The sequence below is a fragment of the Zootoca vivipara genome, chromosome 2, assembly GCF_963506605.1.
Source record: "Zootoca vivipara chromosome 2, rZooViv1.1, whole genome shotgun sequence".
NCBI classification, from domain to species: Eukaryota; Metazoa; Chordata; class Lepidosauria; order Squamata; family Lacertidae; genus Zootoca; species Zootoca vivipara.
In genome coordinates, this window is record NC_083277.1 from 97221877 (window position 1) to 97249119 (window position 27243).

The window sequence follows — 27243 nt, forward strand, 5'->3', positions numbered from 1 at the left end:
CCTGCCTGGCACTTGCATCAAAGTCTTTTAGGCAGGCATAGGCAAACTCTGCCCTCCAGATGTTTCGGGACTACAACTCCCATCATCCCTAGCTAACAGGACCAGTGGTCAGGGATGATGGGAGTTGTAGTCCCAAAACATCTGGAGGGCAGAGTTTGCCTATGCCTGCTTTTAGGCTTGAAGCATTGCTCATAATTGAATTGCTGCTGTGGTTTTTTTTTTTTGGTACGTTATTTTGATATTTTCAATTTGTTGTCGTTTAGTTGTGTCCGACTCTTTGTGACCCCATGGACCAGAGCACGCCAGGCACTCCTGTCTTCCACTGCCTCCCGCAGTTTGGTCAGACTTATGTTGGTAGCTTCGAGAACATCTTGTCCTCTGTCGTCCCCTTCTTCTTGGACCCTCAATCTTTCCCAACATCAGTGTCTTTAATGTAATGCTAATACCTGGTTTAGCATTACATCTAGACCAGGGATTGTGGTGCCCCCCCCTTCATGTTGTTGTTTAGTCGTTTAGTTGTGTCCGACTCTTCGTGACCCCATGGACCAGAGCATGCCAGGCACTCCTGTCTTCCACTACCTCCCACAGTTTGGTCAGACTCATGTTTGTAGCTTCAAGAACACTGTCCAACCATCTCGTCCTCTGTTGTCCCCTTCTCCTTGGGCCCTCAATCTTTCCCAACATCAGGGACTTTTCCAGGGAGTATTCTCTTCTCATGATGTGGCCAAAGTATTGGAGCCGCAGCTTCAGGATCTGTCCTTGCAGTGAGCACTCAGCTTGTGACAGCAGTCATGAAATTAAAAGACGCATATTTCTTGGGAGAAAAGCAATGACACTGGGCCCATCACCTCCTGGCAAATATTTTTCCCATCACTACCGGGAAAACCATAGCTTTAACTATACCTTTGTCGGCAAGGTGAGTTCTCTGCTTTTTAAGATGCTGTCTAGGTTTGTCATTGCTTTTCTCCCAAGAAGCAGGCGTCTTTAAATTTCGTGACTGCTGTCACCATCTGCAGTGATCATGGAACCCAAGAAAGTAAAATCTCTCACTACCTCCATTTCTTCCCGTTCTATTTGCCAGGAGGTGATGGGCCCAGTGGCCATGATCTTGGTTTTTTTTTATGTTGAGCTTCAGACCATATTTAGCACTCTCCTCTTTCACCCTCATTTAAATGTTCTTTAATTCCTCCTCACTTTCTGCCAACAAGGTTGTGTCATCAGCATATCTGAGGTTGTTGATATTTTTTTCCGGCAATCTTAATTCCGGTTTGGGATTCGTCCAGTCCAGCCTTTCGCATGATGAATTTTGCATATAAGTTAAATAAGCAGGGAGACAATATACAACCTTGTCGTACTCCTTTCACAATTTTGAACCAATCATTTATTCCATATCCAGTTCTAACTGTAGCTTCTTGTCCCACATAGAGATTTCTCAGGAGACAGATGAGGTGATCAGGCACTCCCATTTCTTTAAGAACTTGCCATAGTTTGCTGTGGTCGACACAGTCAAAGGCTTTTGCGTAGTCAATGAAGCAGAAGTAGATGTTTTTCTGGAACTCTCTAGCTTTCTCCATAATCCAGCGCATGTTTGCAATTTGGTTTCTGGTTCCTCTGCCCCTTCGTGTTGAAGCTGTGTGGTCCAATTAATAATAAAAGCAGCAATGTTTGCCTTGACCTCTTCCTCAGACTTATCTTGGCCTTTTGAAAACCAGATTGAACTTTAGATATAAAGTCTGTTCATGCTGACTCTTAGCAGTGAACACTGGCAGTTTCAGGGAATATAATGTTGTCTCTCAAGGCTTGACCAGATGCATGTATATATGTATGACTCTGGGAAAGAATCTGGATCCAAGGCAGGTGCTGGGGCAGTTCAGACAATAAATAGTGCATGTGTTCCAGTCATTTGGCTGCGCTTATTGAAGACTAAAGCCACCCTGTTATAGCTCTCAATTATCTAATTAACTAGCTTCATTTGAGTTCAGAGTGTTTCTGTAAACACACCATAATTCTGGATAGCTAAATGAGCTGCTCAAGTGCACTGTTGGAGCAAAAGGCTGCTTAATCTTCCTGTGTCATCCCACATAATTGTGTATATCTGAAATGCCTTATTACATGTCAAGAGAAGCTAGAAAGAGGGTGAGGTGGAGAATTTGTGCATATCATAGGACCTTGCTCAGACTGTATATAAATTAATAGTGACATATGAGCCTTAGGTTCTTAGTCTCCCCACAACCCCACAGCCTTATTTTCATGTCCTTTTTTTTCAGTCTCTAGGGTATTTTATGTTAGAGCAGTAGAATTTCTTGTGTTTATTCCTTCTCTGTGTGGGAATTTAATTCTACTGTGGGAGTGCTTGTTCCTTTAGCCAGAAGTACGGTACATGACTAACTGCTTCTGATCAGAAATAATGAGATCAAATTTGCAGTTTTGATTTGTTTTCCGTCTTCAGCACAGATGAATCTTTGAAGTTACAGTCCAGAGGACTGTTACGGTATATGTCAGTGGTGTGTGGAATTTTCCTAATCTATCATCTTCTGGAAAGAAGAAATTGTTCTCCTTTACCTTTGTTAGTACATTGGCATAGAAGATCAGGATGCTGTCGGTTCTGAGAAATCACCAAGCCGTGCCACCATTCAGAATGATGGGAATTGTAACCTCAAGCCTCCATGTCCCGTACTCTTGACACTATCACTCAAAGGAATAAGCAATTCTTCCCTTGTTCAGAACACACAAAAACAGCAGCAAGTGAGAGGATCTGAATACACTTGATTTTTCTTCTAAATATGTACTTTATTGGCCCGAATATAAGCCACACTTCCCCCCCCCAAATTCTGACAGTGAAAAGTTAAAGTGTCCCTGTTTCCCCTTTTTTTAATACGTAGTCATAAAGTAAGCCATGGCAGGGTTTTTAAGCATTTGAGAAATATAAGACATACCTCAAAAATAAGCCATACTTCCACGCTGCGTAAACCAACCCCCACAGGCACCTCCACTCACAGAGTCACTCCATGCGGCTGGCACTGCAGGAGCGCGATCAGCTGTGAAGCGGCGCTCCAAGAGCTCCGCTTAACATATGATCGCGCTCCCGCCTTGCTGTCTACATCCCCGCGCTCCGCCTTCTCGTCCACCGCCATCCCTGCCGCTTCCGTGCTTGCCGCCACCGCTGGGCTCACTGCTTCTTCCTTGCCTGGCCCGGCCAAGGAACTTGGAGCGTCCTGCAGCGGCGGGTGAAGCGCCTGGGCCAGCGGCCTCCGCCTGGCCCGGCCAAGAACGCCTGCCGCCCCGCCACCCGGAACCGGTGGCTGCTGCAGCGCCAAACACTCAAGAGAGCCCAGCAGTGTAATTACTGTACCGGTAATTAAAAAATAAGGCATCCCACTGAAAGTAAGCCACCCTGTGTTTTTTTGAGGAAAAAAAGTTATAAGACGGCATCTTAAAAAAAGGGGAAACATGGTGTGACTTATATTCGCAACCTTATGCTGCCGGCAAAACAGCGTGGCTCTCCCCCCACCCCCCACCCAGGAAGCAGCCTGGGAGCATGGGCCCACTGCTCCCAAGCCTCCCCTGGTGCCAGTTTGGGGAGGGAGTGCCAGGAGGTGGTAGTGTCAGGGTGTTGGTTCTGGTGCTGGCCCCAGCCCTCCAGGTCAGGGCAGTAGGGCTGGGAGGTGGGGCGCACCAGCAAATAAGCCTTGAATTTTAAAGGTGCGTCTTATTTGCAGGTGCGTCCTATATTTGGGCCAATACACTATACCGTTGTAGGAAAAAACATACTCACCAATGGAAAACATGTTCATTGACAGGTGTGGATTCTCAGGTGTCTACTTTGTTGTTGTTGTTTTTATACCAGGAAAAAATAAAGAAGCATTGTTTGAGTCTGTTTTTGTCACCAGGCAAATAGATTTTTATCATATTGAGGAGCCTCTATGCTTGTTGAGTAGTTGTAGCTCCAACTGCCTGGCAGGCATAGAGCCAAGCCTATGCCACCTTTCTTCAGCTCAGAGTCACCCATTACCTTTTCTCATTAGTCACTGACGCTCCATAGAAAAATGTTCCTCTTGCCTGGCACCTGTGTGAAGATCGCGCATGTATCTGTTTTGCTAAATATGCGCTTGGAAAGCTGCAGTTTCCAAGTATGGTACACTTTCCTCATCAGAATACACATGTATGACCTTCACGGAGCATATTGTACACCATTGTATGTTGGTTTTGCAATACCTGTGTTTGCCTCTGTGGGAAACATCATGTGTGAAATGGGGACCCAGCCTGAAACAACACAATCCAATCAAACTCAGCATGAAACTGAACAAGTTTACTAGAGGTTTAACCTGTTTTTTATGAGAATCTCCTCACCAAGCAGAGAACTGCATACAATAGTAATATAGACACAATATTTAAACTTTAAACACCCCAAATCCTAAGGAACAGCCAGCATTAATGTTCTCTGTAAAAGAGTCCTTTGCAAAAAATAAATTCCTTCACCCTAACCAGAAAGTGAAGCTGTGTGTGCTAGATCACTGACCCATTCATATCTCTGCTACTTGTCAGTTGTAATGAATGAGATTATCAGATGTATGTTGTGTTCCCTATCTACTGATTAGCTGCCAGGCAGTCAGCTGATTAGCAAGGGAAATTGCTGCAGTCTGCAAAGTAAAAAGACTGGAGAAGCAGCAAAATTGAGGCGCAGTAGCCAAGAGTATTGAAACAGCTTTTAGTTCCAATCCTATGCACAGTCTAGGTGGGCAGAAGTTGGGACCAAACAACGGGAGCTCACCCCGTCGCGGGGATTCGAACCGCCAACCTTCCGATCTGCAAGCCCTAGGCTCTGTGGTTTAGACCACAGTGCCACCCGTGTCCCCTATTGTAAGTTATCTCCTTTAAATTAACAGGTTTAATATTTACTTTTCTGTAACTGCACTGGTTTGTAATATCTACTTCTGAAAAGACAGTGGTTTAAGATGCTTACGTCTTTAAATGTATAGGGGTAATTAGAAGTTTGCTCTTCAAAATAGTTTTATACTGAAAAATATGTACTTTGGTACTTGCTCTACCTTTACTGTTTAAACATGATGAGACCAAAAACATGTATGCAGTCATGTTAATGTGTTTTCTGTCTGTCTGTGGGGCAGGGACACTGATCAAGGGTGAGGAGAAGCAACCAGAGGTGGTGATGCTTACAGCTGACTCTCAAAATTCCCAATGTGCCCTTGGGCTCAAAAATGTTAGCAGCACTTGGCCTTTGGGAGCAGGCATAACCACATTGCCTAGCTTTGTTTGTTCTCAGTAACTGTTGTATTGTAGTGAAATCCTGTTGGTTGGATGATGACAGCACTGCTACTAGGATAAAAGTCTGTTTTGAACATCAGTATGTGCAAGCTGTTTGACGTTTCTGTTATTTCTGTCTCTCATTGTGGCTCAGCTTTCATGGCAAACAGGGAATGAACCATTCTCAATTCATAGCAGTGATGTCATCCAGACCTTGGGAAGCAATTTCCTGCTTTGGAGTAGTTTCACTATGTTGGCTCTTCTTCTGGTTACTGAAGTGTTAGGGACTTGCTTTGAAATTTCTCCTGTGACCAACTGCTGTGGAGTGTTCTGAAAAAACGTTTCCTTTTTTCCAAGCTGGTTACCATCAAAGGCCCATTTTAAAATTGAGCTTTGAGAAAGGATCCATACAAACTGCCTACATGCAATCTTAGCAGTTAAAGAAGACCTTTCATTTCTTTTTCTCTCTGTGTATTCATTTTCCCATAAGGATTCTTTCCCTTCTGCCCCCGTTCCCTCAGGCGTAATGCTTTATCTCCTTGCAATTCTCCTTTTTATTTCTAATTTGCATATGAATATGAGTAAGGGCTAGTTTATACAGACCTTTCCTAGCTAATTAATATTTCTGATCTCCATTGTGGAGGTTTGGAAGCACTATTTCAGCTCACATTTGTAATTTGGGACAATTGCTTCCCTGCAGCCAGAATTTCAACACCAGAAATCCCATGAGATACCGGAAACTTCTTTTTTCACTCTTTCGGAGAGACACACTGCATCAGATATAGACAGTTTCATGAAAGGCTGTTAAACTGGTTTTCAGTGTGGTTTCTTTCTAAGCATTTTCAAATGATGACAGAGAAGTTTTTCTTTCATAATAATTTTCAGCCAATTAATATTTATACTGTTGAGCTACTTCAGGTTATAATAACACTATTCGTGAATGAGGTGGTGATATCCACAGTAGTTCATTGAATGACCAATTTGGTGGTCCAGTCTTTTGTTGAGCATCCTATAGAAACTTGCACTCAAACGTCTTTATAATGGGAATTGGATCAAATTATCATAATCTCAAATTAAACAAATTGATCTTGGAGTTTTTTATTTAAAAAATCAGGATAATGAAGGAAAAAGGAATAGAGATGACATGGATCAGTCTAAGGCATTATGACATGATGGTGCTTCTTTCAAGGGATTTCAATCGAACTGACTGATCTTTAAATGCTTTCCTCATTTCCCCCCTAATGCTTTCCTAATGCTTTTTTAGGCCTTCACCACAACAAAATATGCAAAAACAAACAAACCCAAACCCTTCTGTTAAAAGCAAAGTAAAATTAACGCTGAATTTATATTTTATTTTGTGATTTGTAATATGCTGCTTTACTGTGTATTGTTGTAACTTCATGGTTTATTGTCTATTAGCCAGCATGGGCACTGAAGATGGGAATACAAAAATATTATATTAAACAACATACCACTTAAGGCCCCTGAACAGCCTGTATCCTGGGCTTCATTCCTAAATCCTATCTTGGTTTTCAGTTGTCCATGTGGCCGATATACTGTGTTTCCCCGAAAATAAAACACTGTCTTATATTTATTTTTCCTCAGGAAGACACACTATGGCTTATTTTCAGGGGATGTCTTATTTTTTAATTATGCGTCCAGCCTCGCCTCTTCCTTGGGGCCCTCCAAAACTGCGCCTATCACTATGTCTTAGTTTTGGGGTATGGCTTATATTGCGCAAATGCTTAGAAATCCTGCTACGGGTTATTTTATGGGTATGTCTTATTTTCGGGAAAACAGGGTAGGCAGAAGTTCAGGCTGGGCAGCTCATGCAGCCAGCTTCCTACAACCACTAAGGTAGTGCCTTTGAGAAAAATGACCCGTGCCATGACTAAAGAGTATAGGAAGCTATCCTTTGGATAAGCAGTTACCCTTTGGATAGGCTTGAACTATTCATTTCTGCTTTACAATCTCCACCAGTATCATTAGTAATTTAATCATTGATGAGTAGCATGGTTCTCTGAGCTTTGGCATCTCCTTACTAGTTTTGTTTCCAGAAGATTTTCTAGATACTGGTAGTTAATCAGTAGGAAGACTTAACTGCTGTTTGTTTTAATTTCCTATGAAGGTGGCTGCAATTAACCCTAACCATCCACTGGCTCAGATGCCCTTGCCTCCTTCAATGAAAAATTGCATTCAACTGGCAGCATGTGAAGCCAGTGAGTTGTTGCCGATGATCCCTGACCTGCCAGCTGACCTGTTCACATCCTGTCTTACTACACCAATCAAGATTGCGCTGAGATGGTGAGTGACTTGCCTGCTATTTGGAGGAATATTGCATGTTCTATGAGCCTTGCCTGTTGGACTGATAGACTTGTTGACCCAAATACTTCAACTGCTCTAAAATATATCTGCAGTACTAAATTACAAGGATTGAGGTGTTCACCTGGGAGAGTATCTTATTAAGCATACTTTCACCTTCTTGGCTTTGATTATCCTTCTGTTTATTACGTTTTGGATTCTAGCTGGATATTTGGGTTTGTTCAGATTAAGGGACTTACTGTGCTGGAAATTAAAATAGTCTGCCTTTTCACAAATCAGAAATACCATATGGTACAACACAATGTTATATCAGTAGACCATTTTCCAGACAAGCTATAGTGCTGATCCTCAAGTTCTTCCACTTGTGCATATTCCGTTTATTCCACAAGAGGTTTTCAGTGGTACTACGCTTTGAGGATTGCGGTGTAAATCCCATATGTTACAAAAATGCTTCAAATAAGCTAGTTAAGCAATAGCATGGAGTACAAAAATTCGCAGGCATAAACAAAAGAGAAGATAATTTGAAGTGATGTGGCCTTCTGCCGAGGTGGAGAGAGATGAAAGCATATTCTAAGAAGATTACAGTACCAAAACAAATGGAACACCAGATACCTAATAGCTCTGATGCACAAACAAGTTTAAAGTTTTAGTAAATAGAAAGTGTCCAATGCTTTCTTTTCCTCTTTCTGTTTTTCATGTCACAGTGCAGAATTAAGATTCTTTTGTCAGATCTTCTGCTTTTGCAGTATTTGTGAAATCATTGCAGTTGCAGTTGAGTGTCAGTTTTGTATGCATATCCTGGCTTTCCACTTTGAGCAGCTTTGCACGGCAAACCCAATTGCTTTTGGTAGCAAACTGTTAAAAGTGTGGACAACAGCATACATGTATTTTTATATAGTCCAGTTAGGATTCCCAGATGGCTAAATATGGATAATTAAAGGTGAAGGTATGCCATCCACACTTAGCATATTTTCTCAGGAAATTGTGATGTAGCACTGGTGAGCATAGAGCAATCAGGTGTGCTGTGTGGAACAGCCCTTTGGTGAAATCTGCAATGTCTATTTTCCTTAGCTGTGAAAGTCCCACATGGTAAGTTGCCAGTCTGCTATAAACAGAAGTTAAAACCCTTATGCTGCTATGTCTTTATGTTCACTGAACTCAAAATAATTACTGTGAAGTGGTCTTAAGTTCATTTGGATTTTTTTGGGGGGAGGGGGAAGTAGTTTGAGGATTAGAACGTTAAAGATGCTGAGGTCCTAAATGCTTTTTAACGCTTGATGTTTTTAGATATGCTGTAAGGCGCCCAGAGTAGCTGGGGAAACCCAACCAGATGGGTGAGGTATAAATAATAATAATAATAATAATAATAATAATAATAATAATAATAATAATATTTATTATAAGAGACCAGTACTTAGTTGTGTTTCTGGGGGTTTTCCTGTTGTTATTCTGTCTCTCACAGCTACAGTAAACCTACCATTAAAATTATGGACTGGTTATTTCTTCGTCAGAGGGCAAACAGGTAAATTTAGCAGGGGAACAAATACTTCCCCCCCCCTCACTGTAATATATAGTCCAGGGTTTTTGTCCACGCTTTCCTATTGCTTCCCTACAATAGACCCTGATTATTTTTATGGAGCCATTAAAAATAACACAATTTGTATAATAGATATGTGTTAGTCATTGTTCATTATATTAAGATTTTATATCAGAAGCTACTCGCCTCAATAACTTGATATTACTTCCCATATGATGGGGTGGTGCCTCTGAGTACCAGCTTTTGAGTGGGAGAATGCTATTTTACTTATGTCCTGCTTTTGGACTTCCCATTGATATCTAGTTGGCCATTGTTAGAACAGAATGCTAGACTAGATAGGACTTTTGGTCTGATTCAGCAGATTTTTATAATATTTTAATAACAGAACAGTAAACCAGTTGTTTGCTTTTGCTTAACCTGTTTAGTAGGAGGTGATTGTAGAGTAGATTAATAGACTATTACCAAAACCCATATAATTATCTTAATACTTTTAGTGTACCAAATTAAGCATAAGTACAAATACAGTTCAGCAAAACCTTTGTCCCTGGTAAAAATCTGTATTTAGTGGCTTTAGTTTAGAAACATAAAAATCAATCAATATTCAAAGATGTGGCATAAATGAAATAGCGCCATAATGTTTTTAAGGAGGGATACCTCTGTGGTAGCCTTGAGTCTGAGAAATCGATTTGCATTTATTATAAATTCATGTGATTTTGTGATTGATTCTATGAATCTATGGCAGGGGTTGATAAGGGGTTTGGGATTGTATCATCTGAAAGATAACACCTCTGGCATCTCAGTACCTTCAGCAATGTTCTAGTACAATATGAGGTAGTCTTATGGAATATTTTGTTCCTTTTCTGTTTCTTGTTTTGTGGTACAACCTTAATGATATTTATATAACTTCAATTTGCTTTGACATCATTCAGTGAATGAAGAGTGAGCAAATAATACTGTGTTATACACGAGAGCCTGAGTCAATACAGTACAGCAAATAAACCATGACAATATTTAAGCCTAGTTACCATATTCATTGTTTCTAAGTCTGCATCTTGTTTGAGCACATTTCTGCAGCTCAAGGAATACATTGGGGAGTTAGATTGTAGCTGGATTCTGCAATATTCAAAACACCCTTAAAGTCTCTGCTTATTTTTCCTAATTTATTATGGATATTGGAGCATTTTGCTTTGTGTTCAATATGTGTACAAAATGAGTGGTTGTTACATGTTATTGAGGAAGGTAAAGGGGGGGGGATATGCCATAAATTAATTAATTTTTATCCAGCCATACTTTTCTGTTATGGCAATATATTTCTGCTTGCAGAATGGAACTTTCTCCTCTTCTCCTTTCCCCTGCATCAGAACTGATGCCATCAGAATCAGTTTTGGAGGATTGGCAGACCCTCTGGAGCAGATTTGGGGTGTGTGGAAGTGTGGAGGAGTGGAAAGGAAAGTCCCATTGTGCAAGTGGACTTCTGCCCACAGAGCATTGGCTACAACCCACAATGTTTAAGTGAATAAATGAATCTGCAATAGTTTTTTTTATGCAACAGATACTGCTTTTCTTTATCTTGCCTTCCCTTCAAAGAATTTAAGGCATGGTACTTGCTCTTCCCTTCCCTATTGTGATTTGTGACCTATGAGCAGTTTGTCTGGGAGATTGTGACTTTGTCCCTGTCTTTGAAGACAACCCACCAAGAGCATATTTGACTTTGTTTAAGGCAGGCATGTCCAAAGTCCGTTTTGGGGGCCAAATTTAATCCGGCCCCCATGGCAGTACATGTCCTGGGGTAACATCCTAAAAAAAGCTCAACAACTTTTGGGGTAAAATTGTAAAAAAAAAGCTCAACAACTTCAATACCCCCAAAAAAGCATGTTCACTTCATCAAATCTGGGCCTCTTTGGAAAACGTTTGGGCACCCCTGGTTCAATTCAAAGTGTTGGTGCTGATCTTTAAAGCCATAAATGACCTCCGTCCAGTATACCTGAAGGAGCGTCTCCACCTCCATCGTTCAACCCAGACACTGAGGTCCAGCTCTGAGGGCCTTCTGGTGGTTCCCTCACTGCGAGAAGGGAGGTTGCACGGAACCAGGCAGAGAGCCTTTTCGGTAGTGGAACCTGCCCTGTGGAACGCCCTCCCATCAGATGTCAAGGAAATAAACAACTACTGTTTCTGACTTTTAGAAGACATCTGAAGTTTTATGCTTTATTGTATTTTAAATATTTTGTTGGAAGCAGTCCAGAGTGGCTGGGGAAACCCAGCTAAATGGGTGGGGTATAAATAATAATAATTATCATTATCATCTTTTTCTTGCTCCCCACAACCCTAAACATTTAGTGCCAATCTGTCTCAGCATTCACTGCAGGAAGCATCAAGGAATGGCTCAGTGTCAAACAAACAGTCCTCTTTTTTATAGTAATCAGTCCTCTTTTGTGCAACTCTGCAGTGTGGTATGTTACAGTATTTGTATTGAATGTACCCATGTATATGATAGATACATGGATAGATTGGAGAGAGGAGGATGAAGTTGTTGGCAGAAAAGTGAAATTCCTTTGTAGTGATGCTAGCAGACTGAATGCTTATTTTTATTTTATGTTATTTATTTATTTATTTATTTATTTATAAATAATTAATAAACCTAGTACATCTCAAAGGCACCAGGAGGCAGGGAGTGCAGTTCCCTTGCCAGTTCTTTCTCTTCCAAATATGAAAATGCTATAAAAGATTATTATTTGTGTAAGGGAGTTTAACAGCTATTGAGGCATACTGCCCACGCTCCAAAATAGGCTTCGTAGCTCACAACCAGAGGCATGGAAAGTGTCCCTGGAAAAGTACTTTTCTGTCCTTGGTATCATTGAACTGCAAAGAAATCAGGTGTTCACAGAACAGTAAAAAATAAATGTACAAACTTGACATTTTTAGGGTGGGTAGAGGGGTCATAGTGCGTCTCCCAGATTAATGTGTTCATATTTGTAGGGAAGCCTTGCTTTTATTTTGAAATTGGACTATTGTTCTCTGGTGTTGAAAGACTTGTAGGGACCAAGTAACACCAAAATGAACTGATTCTGGTAGAGAAAAGCACTCTCTTCCATGTTATGCTACAGGCTCTTAATATTCAGTGCTTTGCAGCAGAGTCATTCTCTGCAGGTACGGCTTGCTGTAAGTAAGGCAGGAGGTCCATTTACATTTTGCATCACTCTGAGATTAGTATATAAAGATCATTGCTTATCACATGCCTGGATGGCATGCACATTCATAACGTGGACTACAGACCTTTCAATAGACATTTCAAAGCATTTGGTGTTAAATTCTCACAGCATAAACTCCATCTCTACTAAAAGTAGGTCACTAAGATACTGCAGTTGTAATGGGTAATAGAGGAATATCCTGCATACCAAGCAGTGAATGTTAAGTTTTGAAATTCCCCTCTTATTAAGTGGAAAAAATCAATCAAAATACTGCTTCCACCAAGCTGTGTGTGTATCCATTTTCCATATAAGCATAACATGCTGTGCTCAAAGCGCTTGAAATTTCAGCGAACTACATAATACGATCCACAGACAAGTGTGATTCATTGATTGGAGGGCTGGACTTGGATCTTGAGAGATGTGGGTTCACACAGCGTTCTCTTACTGAGAAAAGACTTTTCTGCTGTTTCTTATTTCTTGTGTTGCTGAAAGGGCTACAGAAGCTGTGTTTGGTAATGATGGTGGGCCTTTTTAATAATACTATTGATGTTGCCTGACCAATTTAGGTTTCGAGAAATTATAGAGCCCAGTAACTTAAAAGACTCTACTACTACAACCATGTAGCCAAAGCAAAATTCCAAGTATGTTGGTACTTGGCCAATCAATAATTAATAATAATAATAATAATAATAATAATAATAATAATAATAATCACCCCCTCCCATAGTATTCCTTGGATTGGAAGGTGGTTCCCCAATGCACCAGGAAATGCTCAGCTTATTCTGCGTAAATCTGAGTCAACTGTTTCTCCAGTTGAGGGACCAGCAGAGTCTACTCCACCCATTTCACAGAAGAAGAAGCGAGTAGACACAGGTGGAAAGAGGGCTGAAAATTTGCAAGTGGGAGGGGAATTGTTCTTCCCTGGCTTACCTGGTATTTGAGGCAGACATGAGTAACTCAAGTTTGCATTCTGAACTAAGCAATTATAAAGCTCACAAGTATCTCCAGTTGTGGTAGAAAGAAGATGCCACTATGTTAGTGCCCATGGCTCCTCTTTTACACAACCCAGACACCTGACTTGCACCATGTGGGCCCAGCTTCATTTCTAGGGGAAGATGGGGTGGACCCATCCACCCCTTGCTCCTAAGAGGCTTTCCATACATATCTATATAACTCTCTATAAAATCTTATTCGTTACTTGTTTGGACTGATATCTCTGTTTGTTTCCTTTAGGTCACAAATGACACTCCCTTCCCCCCCACACCCCTTTTAGGTGTCTTTCCAGTCACCTAGAATTAATTCTTATTTATCAAAGGTGAATGGCTATTTACAGGACTAGCTCCTTAGGTAGCAACCACACGATTGGAATTGCACAAGGAAGGCAACTGGGCATGTTTTTAGTTGTCTACCAAATTTAGGAAGTGGGCTACTGCTTTTTAGACAGTGGAAATTGCTATATACTAGTGTCATAGCTGCCAAGTTTTCCCTTTTCTCGCGAGGAAGCCTATTCAGCATAAGGGGAAATCCCTTAAAAAAAGGGATAACTTGGCAGCTATGACTAGTGTGCCTTCAAGAGAAAGTCCATGTTTACCTAAAAACTCCTTTTCAGCATAACTTAATGATGAGAGTGTAACAAGATTGCCAACTGATATCTTTAAGAAGTAATATAAAAGAAGTCATGTGAATAACGAATGATAAATTTTGCAATGTTTCCAGTTGCATTTGGGGCATTCTGAATAAAGTGCCGTTCAGTTTCACCCTGTAAAAACACTGCAAAACTAGAAAAAAAACCGCTGAAAGGAATGATGTTTCCTTTAATAAGCTGCAGTGCAGGCTACAACCCTTGGGACCCAACTTCAGAAAGCTGTTGGAGCTTCACCTTGTATAGCCAGCACTGCAGCAAAAAGCAGAATTATGTTTCTTCCCGTTATACTTACTCACAAGTCCACCCCCTGATTGTTTTATGATCGCTTTAAAATGACAGCCTGAGAGACACCTGTAGGATGTCTTCCCTTTTCAGGATTGCGTAAAATTGCTAGCATCTAATTTGGAAAAGTCCAAAATAACTCCCGCCTCGTACTTAATTGCTAAGTGCCAGTAAATGTCTCTGTGTGATTTGTTCGCCCCCTGGGTTTATTAGTTCCTGCTTCATAGCATGAGAATAGGAACTTCTTTAACATTATAAGAAATTGAACTTACACCTATAAACTTTTATAAAGCTTATATGAAGAAAGAGCAATGACATGCATATGATAAGAGAAAAGCAAAGCAAAGTTTTGTTACTTTTTTAGAGAATATTTCAAAACGAGATATATTTATCAACTTTTGAAGAAGTAAACTACCAAGGGAAAATGAGTGAAAACTTGATATTCCCCTTCCTAAACAGGAGGTGGCAAATTTTCAAAGGGAGATTTCATCTAAAGCAATTGCATTGAAAAGAGTAGTTTGTGAATATCCAAGGGCAATGATTAATATGGGCCGGGGGGGGGGAGGAGGAGGATGGAAATGAGAGGACATAGGTTTGGGGTTTTGTTTTTGTTTTGTTTTTTTAGTAGAATTGAGCCAAATTTTCTGTAGTATTGATTTTTGTGACAACATATGCATGCTTGATGAGGCAGAACCTTTTGTGGAACAGTAAAGCAAACTGAACAACAACAAAGGTGTTTCTCTGCTTTTTACACCTCCAGAGAGCGGTGCCCGCAGCACACATTTTATGGAAACTCTCACACTTTTGGAGCAAAGGAACTGAAGCGCCTCAACCGAACTAAGTCTTAAAATGAGTCCCAGTGCATAAATCCACCCCAGCTTATCTGACTTTGTAACAGTCCCATTCTTAGCCCTGCAGGTATTAGCATGAGTTGAGGGAAAGGGTTACGGAGGCACAGCTCAAACCATCACATTGGAGCAGAGCCTTTTCCTCTCCTCTTCTTTTATGTTCCCAAATATTTCTTCTTTTCTTCCCCTTCCCTCCCTCACCCTCTTGTACCTCCTTTCACCTACTAGTATTGCCTTTTGTCTCCATCTCCTTTTCCTTTTCCTCTCTTTTTTTCTGCCCCGTGTCACCTTCTCTGTCACTTTAATTCACCTCTCCATGGCCCTTGCCCCTTCCTCATGTCAGCTTGCCTGAAATCACAATAAACAGGAAATCTGGGGAGGGTTCATCACCCTTGGGACCTTGTACTGTTGATTGTTCTTTGTTGCCCCTCTGTTGAGTGAAGTTTGAAGGAACTCCCCTGATTCTTCCACACTGAAGCAGCATATAGTTGTAGTTCCATAATGAAAAGTTTGTTTTAGTTTGTGAAGTCCTGCCATTTTACCATTCAACATTCCCACCCCACCCCCACTCCAGATCAACTCTGATAGATTAAAGTTGCAGTCCTGTGTACACTTACACAAGAGTAAGTTACAGGAAGTCCTTGCACTGGCTTCTGCTAGCCAGGCTCATAAGTTGAATTTGGCCCTGAGTTTCAGCTCAATTCAATGTTTTAAGGGTTTTTTACTGGTAATATAGGACATAATCCAGCCACGTTTAAGCATATCCACAGGATTTTTTATTTGTGTGCAAATAACCTTTTCTCATTTGGGCTGAATTTGACAGTCAGGAGAACATGAAGATTATTATAAGCTCTGTGTTATCTTTGTTTTCAGTTGCCATTTTGTTAAGAGGGAAATTTTATTGGGATTCAGAATAGAGACAAATAAGTTCCATGTATATATGTGCGAGAGAAAAGCTACTTCTTCCCCTCCTGTCCTGCTGATGCTTTTTGATTATGAAAGGCCTACCAGCAATGATAGGTTTGTGCTGAGTTTTCTAGTCCTGTTTAAAATTCTTTGCAGCTCTGCAAGAACCCAGGATTAGCTGATTTCTTCTTTTACTGGCATTATGGAAGGAGCGTCGGGGCTTGGCTTTGTGCCACTAGACAAGTTGAGATTCAGAGCTCTGCAATAACATCAGCTTCAGACCTCTTTAATGACTGGTTTTGGAAATGATACATGTGAGGGCATTTTGCATGGTACAGCAGTATAAAATGTACTTGAGCGGGCTGTTTAACTCCTAAGCACTGCTTCTCTCAGCATGATTCCATAGCCCTGTATTTTTAAAGGGCATCAAATCTGCGTAAGTTGTCGCTTCTGATTAAAAGGGAAAGGGAGCTTATGCTGCTGTTATATTTTGTCTTTTCTTCTTTGGTGGTGCAGTGAAAATTGGTAGCTTGTTTTGTCTGCCTTTTGCAAATATAGGGTGCAAAAAAAATGCGGAAATTAAGTAAAGTGGTATCTCTACTTACAAATAACTCTACTTACGAATGTTTCTACTTAGGAATGGAGCTCTGTCCGTCATCTTAGATGCGGTTTAGATAGGATTTTTTCTACTTACGAATTTTTAGATAGGGTTGCTTCGACTTACGAATTTTTTCTCCCAATGCATTCCTATGGGATTCGACTTACAATTTTTTTCGACTTACGAATGTGCGTTCGGAACGCATTAAATTCGTAAGTAGAGGTACCACTGTATAGGTTTCTGGTCATCAAAAGTAACTTGTTGGGATCAGATATAAAGGCGGATTACTTAACTGGAGCAGCCTCTAGACATATAACAACTGCAGAATTCTGCAGTACTGTGGTCAGAGTACTTGTAAAGGCAAAAAACAACAACAACCCAAAACATTAGTTCAAATCAAATGTGTTTCATTATTCATGTTACTAACTGGAATGATGAGCTATAAACCATGGCTGGCTATGAACCACAGTAGGCCACCTGAACTATGGGGTGGAAAAGGGCAGTGGTTATGGTAGCAGGTGGGTGGGCATAAAAACCATAGCTGAGTTTCCTTGCTTTGATACAAAGTGATTGCCTCTCTTATAGCTTTTGTTGTATTTATCACCATAGCAAAACTTTGAAACAAAAATCAACTGACAGACAGTAACCACATTCATACAAAATACTAAGCCTAAAATCCTGGTTTAGTAAGCAAGGGTATACATGAAACTATGTGCAGGTAAACAGAGCTCCTTTGTAACCTCTTTGATCTTCCCTTTGCATGAATGGTTAAACAAGCCTGGATTCAGCACTTCACCATAGCTTCCCATTGCATGTTAACCCAGAGCTGTGATTGTTGTTGAGAGACAATGGAGTGCACCTCTGGAGGTGAAATCGAACCACTGGAGAATCACAGCGCCCGCTGTGGCTGCAGAGACTGGTAACTCGTAAGTGCTGTCTCCTGCATTGTTTCCACTGCATTAACAGCACCGAAGTGACCTCTCTGGGACACAAGCCTGGGCATTGTGTATGGTAGTCCTGGGCTGACCAGACAACAAGACACCCCCACCTCGGCCTTGGTTGAAATGAAAGCAGAGAAATACATTTGGCAGCAGCTTAGTTGCAGGAGTTGCTGAAAGGAGGCGTACAATATTACATCTTAGGGACTCCACTCCAGATTTGTGTAGGGTTTACTTATTAGCCCTTTCTTCTCCCATATACACACACACACACACACACACACACACACACACACACACACACACCCTGCCCATCTGGCTGGGCTTCCCCAGCCACTCTGGGCGACTTCCAACAAAATATTAAAATACAGTAATCCATCAACATTAAAAGCTTCCCTAAACAGGGCTGCCTTCAGATGTCTTCTAAAAGTCTGGTAGTTGTTGTTCTCTTTGACTTCTGGTGGGAGGGCATTCTACGGGGTGGACGCCACTACCGAGAAGGCCCTCTGCCTGGTTCCCTATAACATCACTTCTCACATTGAGGAAACGACCAGAAGGCCCTCTGTGCTGGACCTCAGTGTCCGGGTAGAACAATGGGGGTGGAGACGCTCCTTCAGGCAGTGTCTATATCCGACAAGGCAATGGATATAGATTTTTCCTCCAGGTTTAATCCTGAAGCCTTTCTTGTGAATGGATATAGCCGCAAGGCAGCAGAGGTTTAGGGCAGGCTTCCTCAACCTCGGCCCTCCAGATGTTTTGAGACTACAATTCCCATCATCCCTAACCACTGGTCCTGCTAGCTAGGTATCATGGGAGTTGTAGGCCAAAAACATTTGGAGGGCTGAGGTTGAGGAAGCCAGGTTTAGGGTCAAAGTTTTCCTTTTCCTAGGTGACTACCTCCCTAGGCTGATAAGTTCCATCTGCTCCACATTTTCCTCTACAACATGTGCCTTCTCGACCATTGGACCCCCTATTGTTTTCATCTGCTCAATCCACCAGAACTTGTCTTCACATGCAGGGAAGTCCTTAACTCACTGAGGGTTTGAGACCCATCAGCTACCCTCACCTGGTTTAGCCAGCCAGCTGAAGCCGCTTCTTGGGGTGTGGCTGTTGTCGTGTGCTGGTGGCTTCTTGGAGCCACAGGTGACAGCTGAGTGCAGGATGGGGACCAAAGGTGGACAAGCTACCGCAGAAGGAGTACAATGTGTCCCCCCACCAGAAGTGCTAAAAGGTAAAGGTACCCCTGACCATTAGGTCCAGTCGCAGATGACTCTGGGGTTGTGGCGCTCATCTCGCTCTATAGACCAAGGGAGCCGACATTTGTCCACAGACAGTTTTTCCAGGTCATGTGGCCAGCATGGCAAAGCCGCTTCTGACAAACCAGAGCAGCACATGGAAACGCCGTTTACCTTCCTGCCGGAGTAGTACCTATTCATGTACTTGCACTTTGACGTGCTTTCGAAGTGCTAGGTGGGCAGCAGCTGGGACTGAGCAACGGGAGCTCACCCCGTCGCGGGGATTCAAACCACCGACTTTCTGATCGGCAAGCCCTAGGCTCAGTGGCTTAGACCACAGCGCCACCCGCATCCCATAGCACAGGTACTACCCCTCCCCTAACACCCTATGAACAATGGCTTAAAAATAACGCAGGATGTCAAACCATGACTATCCTGACTTATTTTTGAAGCTGTTAACCATAGTTTCCAGGCACACATATAACAGGAAACTATGCTTAAATGCTGAATTCTGCGGTGGGAGGAACAAAGTAGCTGTCATCTGGTATATGCCAATCATTCATATCCTGGTTTTGCATTGTGGGCAAAAGTGTACTGCATCTTCCCCAAAAACAAATAGTGAGCTTCATAGTTGAGTAGAGATTTGAACCAAGAGGTTCTGATTTCAACCATATCTATATATTTTACTCCTTCTCCCTCCCCCTGTATTCTTCAGTACTTTGACTTTTACTATTTTCTTCTTCTTTTAACCAGTCCTATTTCCCTATGGGCACTTACTGATGACTAGTAAAAAGAAACATTTGGAATTTAATTTTTGCTGAGTGTCTGCATTTTCAAGTACTCTAGATAAGTGGTCTGAAAGGCAAGTTCTACGTTTCATTTGGTGTACTGTTTAAGAAGTTTGAAACAAAAACGTTGCCAGTATAGGGTTTTATCTTGAGGGTTTTCTGGGTGCTATCTCTGTGTGCCTTCCAAGTCACCCATGTTTACTGCGATATTTATACAACACTTTTTTTCATTTCCCCCTGTCATGCTAGCACATCAGTGTTTTATTTCATAGCTGGTTGTTTCAGAAGTAGCTGTGGATGAAGAAGGAACACAAGGAAAATGTTTTGCCTTTGTTATTCTTGAGAGAAAATGCAGGGTGTCCCTAACAGAGTGGCAGGTATAAGCTATAGTTTGCCATGTGGAGATTTAGTATGGAGACAGCAAGGACTCATTAAAGGAGAGCACTAAGAGCATTTCCTTGTATTCTGAAGTATGATAGCAGACCTGTGGCAGTTGCAGCCCTCTGAACATGAAAGCTGCGAGTGCTTGCTGAGTTTGTGCCATTATGCTGAATACCATGGTGAACTGACTATGCCCCAGAAAGGGTGTTTTCCTTACTAATCAAAAGCAGGAGTGACCTGATTCATTATTATGTTTCCTTCAAGAAGCTGAAAGCCCCCTTGAAATCTCTGAAATCAGCTTTATTTACATCCTGCTCATACGCTTTTGTTCAGTGCCCTAGAGGGGCAGAACAAAAGGACAGCTTTTTAATGCGCAGAGTTTGTGTGAAAATATCATTGACCCCAGATGTGCACCATATTTTTAAAGAACAAAAGAACGAATGAACGAAAGAAAGAAAGAAAGACCAAATCATGCACTTGACACATTCATTGTCACTTTCCCCACTCCATTAGGTACATGGGAGGCCTGCCACAGCTGAACCAGCAAGTCCTAATCAAAAGCCTACTGAATCGAGGTATAGGTTTTGGTAGCTCATGACAAGGGCTGTCTGGATTGAGGCAGGTGGCTGCCGTTCAATCCTGAGGCCTTGGAGGTATAGCCCGGAAGAGGCTGCAAGGGCCCTAATAAAAGGGAATGGAACTACAGCGGCCAGAAACTGTTGTGCCCTTTTTAGTGCCATTCCATCAGATTTCAAAAGATAAGCTGAGTGAGTTAAAGTCATAGGTGATGGAAGATTTCCATGGAAATACTATGCCCTCTTTGAGTCATTGACCATCAAATGGCTGGTCTTTACCATTTGGCAGTGCCTATAGCGGCATATCAATTAGTAGATCCTTGTCAACGTTGCAGTGAAATTTCAGGACATTGAACATGCATCATTTGTGATCCTGGCCAAAGGTTACCTACATTCTTTTGCTTGGTATTCTTCACTGTAGAGAGTGGTAGGTTGAAGGCAGAAATTTAATGGATGGTGTTAGAGGAAAGCATGGATTAGATGGGTGCTGGTACTGTGGAATCAGAAACCAATCAAGGAAAACTATAGGCGTGGACACAGGAAGCTGTCTTATACTGAGTCAGACCATTAGTCCATTTAGCTCAGTCCTGTTTACACTCACTGGCAGCACCACACCAGGATTCCCCCCAGCCCTACCTGGATATTGAATATGAGACCTTCTGCATGCAAAGCAGATGCTGTTCCACTAAGCTATGTTCCCTTCCCTAAATGGATGTGACTTGTTGTAGCAGCCAGCCTTGGTTCTTCCTAGCCTCACTACTCATTTGTCTGCATCCTATCTCTTTTTCCTCTCCCAGTTTTGGCTGTCAAAAACAACACATAATAATTATTTTTTCAAGAAACGTGTATAAATATAACCAAAGACATAAGCAGTGCTCAAAATTAGCCAGGTGTAAGGCACATTTTGTGTCTGGCACAGGTCCAATTATGATCATACAGAGATCTCTGGATGTCAGGTTGGCGACTGGGGAAAGCAAAATGTCACTTAGAGAATAATCTGAAATATTTCCTTGAAGCTTGAATTTGTTTTACTTTGGATTTTTGATTTATTTTGTAAACCCCTTTGAGATTTGTTTATAATGACGATAATAATAATAATAATAATAATAATAATAATAATAATAATAATAATAGCAGCAGCCGCCACTAGGTGGGGAGTGGTGCCTAGAAATTCCATTGTGGTGACTGCAACCTAGGTTTAAAGTGCCATTTGGAGATTAGCTCATATATCTGAGTTTCTAACACTGGACATAAGAAACAAAATGATATGGTGAAAGATGCACATGGATAAGAAAATTAAAAGGCCCTATCATGTATACTGATCATCACTGCACTCACAAAAATACTTTATTGCATTTCAAGGTCAGCCAGATGAGAAGGAAAATTGGAAGGGTATGGAATATATAGTCAGAGCTGGTGATATATAGTCAAAGCAGGGACAATATATTATGCATTAATGCAAAGTAGATACACACTTCTATAATGTAGGGAAACACATACCTCTGGTGACAGAGAGAAGCTGCCACTTAACAATTTTTTCATGTCTTCTGCACGGGAATGGCATCAGCTTTATGTTTTGTAAAGCAGTTAGTGCATGACTAGTGTAAAATAAACACTAAAGAACAGAAGTAGTGCTCTGATTGCTGTGTTTACACTGAAGTGAGAAATCAATATGTATATTGTAATGCAATTAGGTATTTGGCAAAGGTGGTGAAGCCGCTGGCAGTATTTAGCTAAGCTGCCCTAACATGTAACACACACAAAAGGTCTGAGCAGATAGAAGGGTCTCTAACAGAACGGTTTTGATTCTATGGAGATGGAGGGGTATGGCAAACAAAAGGAAATAAAGGAAAACATGGGTCTTGGAAAGGTAGAAGATGAAGGTTGAGTTGGCAGCAGGCAAAAGGAAGCTGGGAGAATGGGGGTACAGTAAAGGAGAGCTGGAACCAGGGCTTGCTTTGTGCTAAACCCTGAAATTTGTTTTCAGGCTTTAATCCTGGAGAATATGAAGTGAGACTAGATGATGTGACCCTGAGAAGGTTCAGAATTCATCTTTCTCACCATTGAGTGAGGTCCTCTTGGTAACAGTTGCTGTTTCCATTTGGGCTTGAACCCGGACATTTTCTTGTACTGTACTGGCTGGAAGAAGTGCTCTAGAGTAGTGAGGGCATCAGAGAAAGGTGCAGGAGAGAGAGATGAAGTTCATATTGATTTGAAACAACTTGCCAAATCTTTGGCTGGAGGCCATATCTTACGTGTTTCTTGCTTGAGTCATTTGTAAGCATCTGTTCACTCCAAGTGTGGTGCACTATTGTCTGGACTGAATAGGTTAAACTGTTGGAATTGGAGGGAATAATTGCAATAAATGCTCTATTGGTCCCTTCCCAGCAAACTCTTCTTCTATTAATGGAGCTGTTTTAGCAAGGCATTGCTTTCTTGACTCATTCTCCAGTGCTGCTTCTTTCAGCATCTGTTCTCTGGGGAACTCCAGCTACCAAACCACATTACTCTATTAGTTCAGTTTTATTCAGTGCTTTGTCCATGCTCCCTAGAAGTTGTGGCAAATGACCGGAACTTTCTCCTCCTCTTCCAAACTTGTCACTGTGGTAGTTGAAGGCTTGGCACTAATGATGGAAACCACTGCAGAATCACAAGTGCAGCAAACACTCTTTTCTGCTATGCTGTAGCAAACTTTTTGTTTTGTTTTTATTTTACAAAAGCATTCTAATAATGAGGAACTCAATTACTGCCATGGAACCTTTTGGGTAGCCTGTCATTATAGGTTTAATTAGCATGATTTACTTATGCTTTCTCTTTTTTTTCATCTGCAGGTTTTGCATGCAGAAGAGTGTGAGACTGGTACCGGGAGTCACGCTGGATTTAATAGAGAAGTAAGCACGATTTCGGAGACCTTTAAAAGATTCTTACTTGCCCAACTTTACTTTTTCCAATTTATTTAACTGGAGATTCTCAGGTTTCTTGGAGTGTGTCCATCCCATATGGCTGTTTCGTCAAAGCAACCTCACAAATACAAAGATTGTTTTGTAGCCAAAGGGCAGCCCCCAAAGGTCAGATCCCTGCTTATTTATTTTCTGAAAGGGACAGGGACATGAGCCAAAGCAGAGCTAGGTATCCTGAGACTAAGTAAAATAAAGAGGAGGAGATAAGCCTGATACATACCACAATTGTGTTTCTCTCTTTTTAGGCTACATTTTATAGTCAACAAAATGGTGGTGGTGATCTGTGTGTTTTGGCCTTAAAGAAGGGTTAGGAAGCACAGCACAGCTGCAGGGTGGTCCCTATCCACCTCTGCAGTCATTACCAGTATTCTTTTTGGAGGGTGGGCATAATTGAAATGCTTTGCCAAGAAATCCTAAGACACCACAGTTGCTCTAACCCTCTTTTCAGTTCTCTTTATTATTGCAAAAAGAAAATGTGACTGAGGGGCATGGTCTTCTTTTATCTGTATTTGCCCTCAGGGAAGGCACACTTGTTTTGGGCATGCAATACGGTTTCATGTTGGACAGCTCTTTGGGCGGCCTTTTGTCAGCGGAACAGAGACCAAGGCAATCTTCAGTGATTCACAGCTCCCAACAGCCCCAACACCACCTCTCATGCTACTGCAAAGGGTATCACATACTTCTGGAGCAGATTGGCGGTTGCCTGGAGGAAGCTGCGGGAAGGGAGGGAGAACCTCTGAAGTTTGCCTCTGTCCCTGTTGTGCTAAGGCTCTGCCTAGATCCAATAGCTTTTTGTCAGCAGAGGGGCACCGATTGGATACAACCCATTAATCATATTGGTAGGAGAGTTTCCTAGTGCTGTGGTAGCAGGAGGATTGTTTATTTGGCAACATCACTTTATTGTGTCTTGAGTATTGTGGTGACTGTGGTGACTGGCTAGCCACCCTTCCAGCTTTGTATCTGCTGCATCCAAAGGCAAATGAATCCCACAAGAAGCTCTAAGGTCCCTCTGTGGCATCAGTTTGGATTTGGCACAGCAAAACTCCCCACAACCTTCCACCCTGACCAGCATAAGATCTGGGGCTTGGTGTACATTGCCTTTTCCTCCTTTAGAGCCCATGGCTCCTCAGACAGGGTTAGCATTGTTCAGTTAGACTACCTTTGACTTGTCAAATGCACAGAGATTCAAAATTACATACACTAGCTTGTTTGCAGCTTTAAAGTGTTTGTCCTTTTATGTTATTACTGCAAAGTATAGCTCAATACGACATTGACCATTAAAAAAAAGAAAGTGAAGCTACTATTTGTTGGAGGCTTAAACATTTTTATTAAACGCTCATAGAAGAGGTTTAAGAAAATTGAATATTTATGATCGTTGTGATTTTTTAAATACAGAACTTAAAGGGGTTCATATTGACATTAAGGAATTTGTACAAGAATTTTGCCAAACTTTCTGCTTGCCAATCTATGGGAAATTTGTACCATATGTTCTTAGGCAATGCTCTGAAATAAATTGATTTTGGTGGGGTGATGTTGTGTTGTTTCCCTACCACATTTCTTTTAGCCTCTGGAAAATGGCCAGCCTTTAAAGTATGCAAAGGTGCCTGGAAAGTGTTAAGTAGCGAGATAGTGCAGTGTTAGTACTTTCTGAAAGCTTGGGTTAAGAAGAGCTGATATTACTGGCACTGCAGCATGCCTGCAGATGAATATGCATTGATAGAGCTCTGCCCTTTATCCAGTACTGGAGTAGCATGGCATTGCCGGAGGCCTAATGAAGTGCACTGGCACAGATCATGATGTGGGTTGCATAGCTGCAGCAATGCAGAAAGGAAGTTTGCACTGTGCTTGCTTAAGCAACAACTCTTTTCAGCCACTGCAATCATTCTCTTATAACGTCTGAAATTCCTCCTGCATCTTGAATGTCTGCCAAATACTTGTGAAAAGACAAACAACAGCTTATTCTTTTGCATTGGTTAGCTGCACTCTTTTGGGCTGCACGGTATCATAAAAACATACTTTCCCATTTTAAGGCAAGCTGACAAAAAACAGACATGGTTTTCTTTCCCCAAATATGGTTCGGTTTATGCAACCCTGACCTGAATATGGAAAGGTTAAAAACTAAAACCTTCTGCAATGTGCATTTTTGCAGTGTTCCTGTAGGTTGCTTTGGTGCAGAAAGAGATGGGCTCTTTAGAATCTTGGTTCAGTGATGATTTGCACCTTTTTTGCCTTATACTGCTTATTTTGTATCAAAGTACAATTGAGTGGGAGCAATTAATAAGAGATAATTTGATTTCAATATGTCTTTCCCTTAGAAGCATTCCTTGTCAAGCAAGATAAATGGGAAGAACATATTGTGGACTCATTTAGGTTTCTGATGTGCCTCTTCAAAAGCAATTACGGTAGTCTCCCCGCACCCACCCATTCCACCTATCAAGGCCAAAATTTTGTAGCGAAGACACCTAAATGCATTATAATTGTAATGAATAGGGGTGCAGGTGCATAGGCATAATTGAAATGCTTTGCCAAGGAATCCTAAGATACAACAGTTGCTCTAACCCTCTTTCAGTTCTCTTTATTATTGTAAAAAGAAGATATTCACAGCAGAATTTGGCAGCTAATGCAAAATACCACAGTTTTCAAAGAGTTTCTGCAGGAAATAGCTGTGACTGCAACACAATAAGCACCAAGTCTTAGCAGCCAGCCGAAATCTTCCAAGACTCAGTAGCTTCGTAGCAGATAACTGGCTAGAAATATCAGATGTTTCTAAATGGTAGTCCAAACTTTCCTGGCAATTTTCTGCCACAAAAATTGTGCTTCTGGTTTTCCCAGTCCTTTCTTCTGCTGCATCTGACACTGTCCTGTCACCATTCTCATTCAGTTTAAAAGACTTACAACAAAGTAATATAATTGAACAAGCATGTTCTTGTTGCATAATTTAGTTCCTTGCATTACGCAATCTTCTGGGTTGTTGCTGTTGTTTTTAAGTGTGACATTAGAATCTTTTGTTGAAGATTTCCACTTTAGATTATTGTTCTTTGTTTTCTAGTTAAGAGGATTCTCCAGAGCTGCAGCCACTGGCAGGCCATCTTAATTGGTTTACCATTGCTATTTGAGATAGAGCCAGTATGGAGGAGTTGTTAGAGTGCAGGACTAAGATGTGGGAGACCAGGGTTCACATCCCTACCCAGTTATGAAGTTTGCTGGGCCATAATTTCCCTGTAGCCTTGGAACCCAGCGGTTGTTCTCTGTATTGTTTGCTGCTGCCACCACCAGTGCTCGTGGAGTAGAAGGTATATCCTCCTACCCCAGGACGGGTGTGTGTGTTTGTGTGAAGACCTTCCTCTCTGTATATGCCACTGGGCACTAATTTGCCCTAGCATCACCATTCTGAGGTTGGAAGGAAGGAAGAAACTGGCATCCCACCAGGAACTGACTGGTAGTCGACCCTGTAGACCACAATTAATGCTGTGCGCACCTCTAAGAATGCCAGTGAAGATTGGATTGCCCTATCTAAAATGTCAAGTTCTGCCTTGCTGATTTGCTCAAGTAGATCTCTGTCGAACAATTTGTCCATTTCGTTCCAGAACAAGTTCCAAAATGGAAAGCTGTCGCCTTAATGGCTTTATCTACTTCAGTATCAGTAAATCTTCTGTGAATAGTGCTTGACAAAAATGAAGCTGTGTCAGACTTGTGCGGATTTTCAAGTGGAACCATACTGCCACCTGAGATTGCAGGGGTACATTAAGAATAGGGCCCATGCCTGAGCCAATGTACC

The 27243-nt window shown here is 41.6% G+C and overlaps 1 protein-coding gene across 1 annotated transcript in view; it reads left to right on the top strand.

Annotated features, from left to right (window-relative positions):
- Positions 1–27243, top strand: part of RPTOR (regulatory associated protein of MTOR complex 1) — a 321297-nt gene that overhangs the window by 122675 nt on the left and 171379 nt on the right. Inside the window, exons 6-7 of the mRNA XM_035104148.2 lie at positions 7391–7566; positions 23337–23396. Of these exons, the coding sequence (XP_034960039.1) occupies positions 7391–7566; positions 23337–23396 (236 nt within the window). The remainder of the gene's footprint in view (positions 1–7390; positions 7567–23336; positions 23397–27243) is intronic.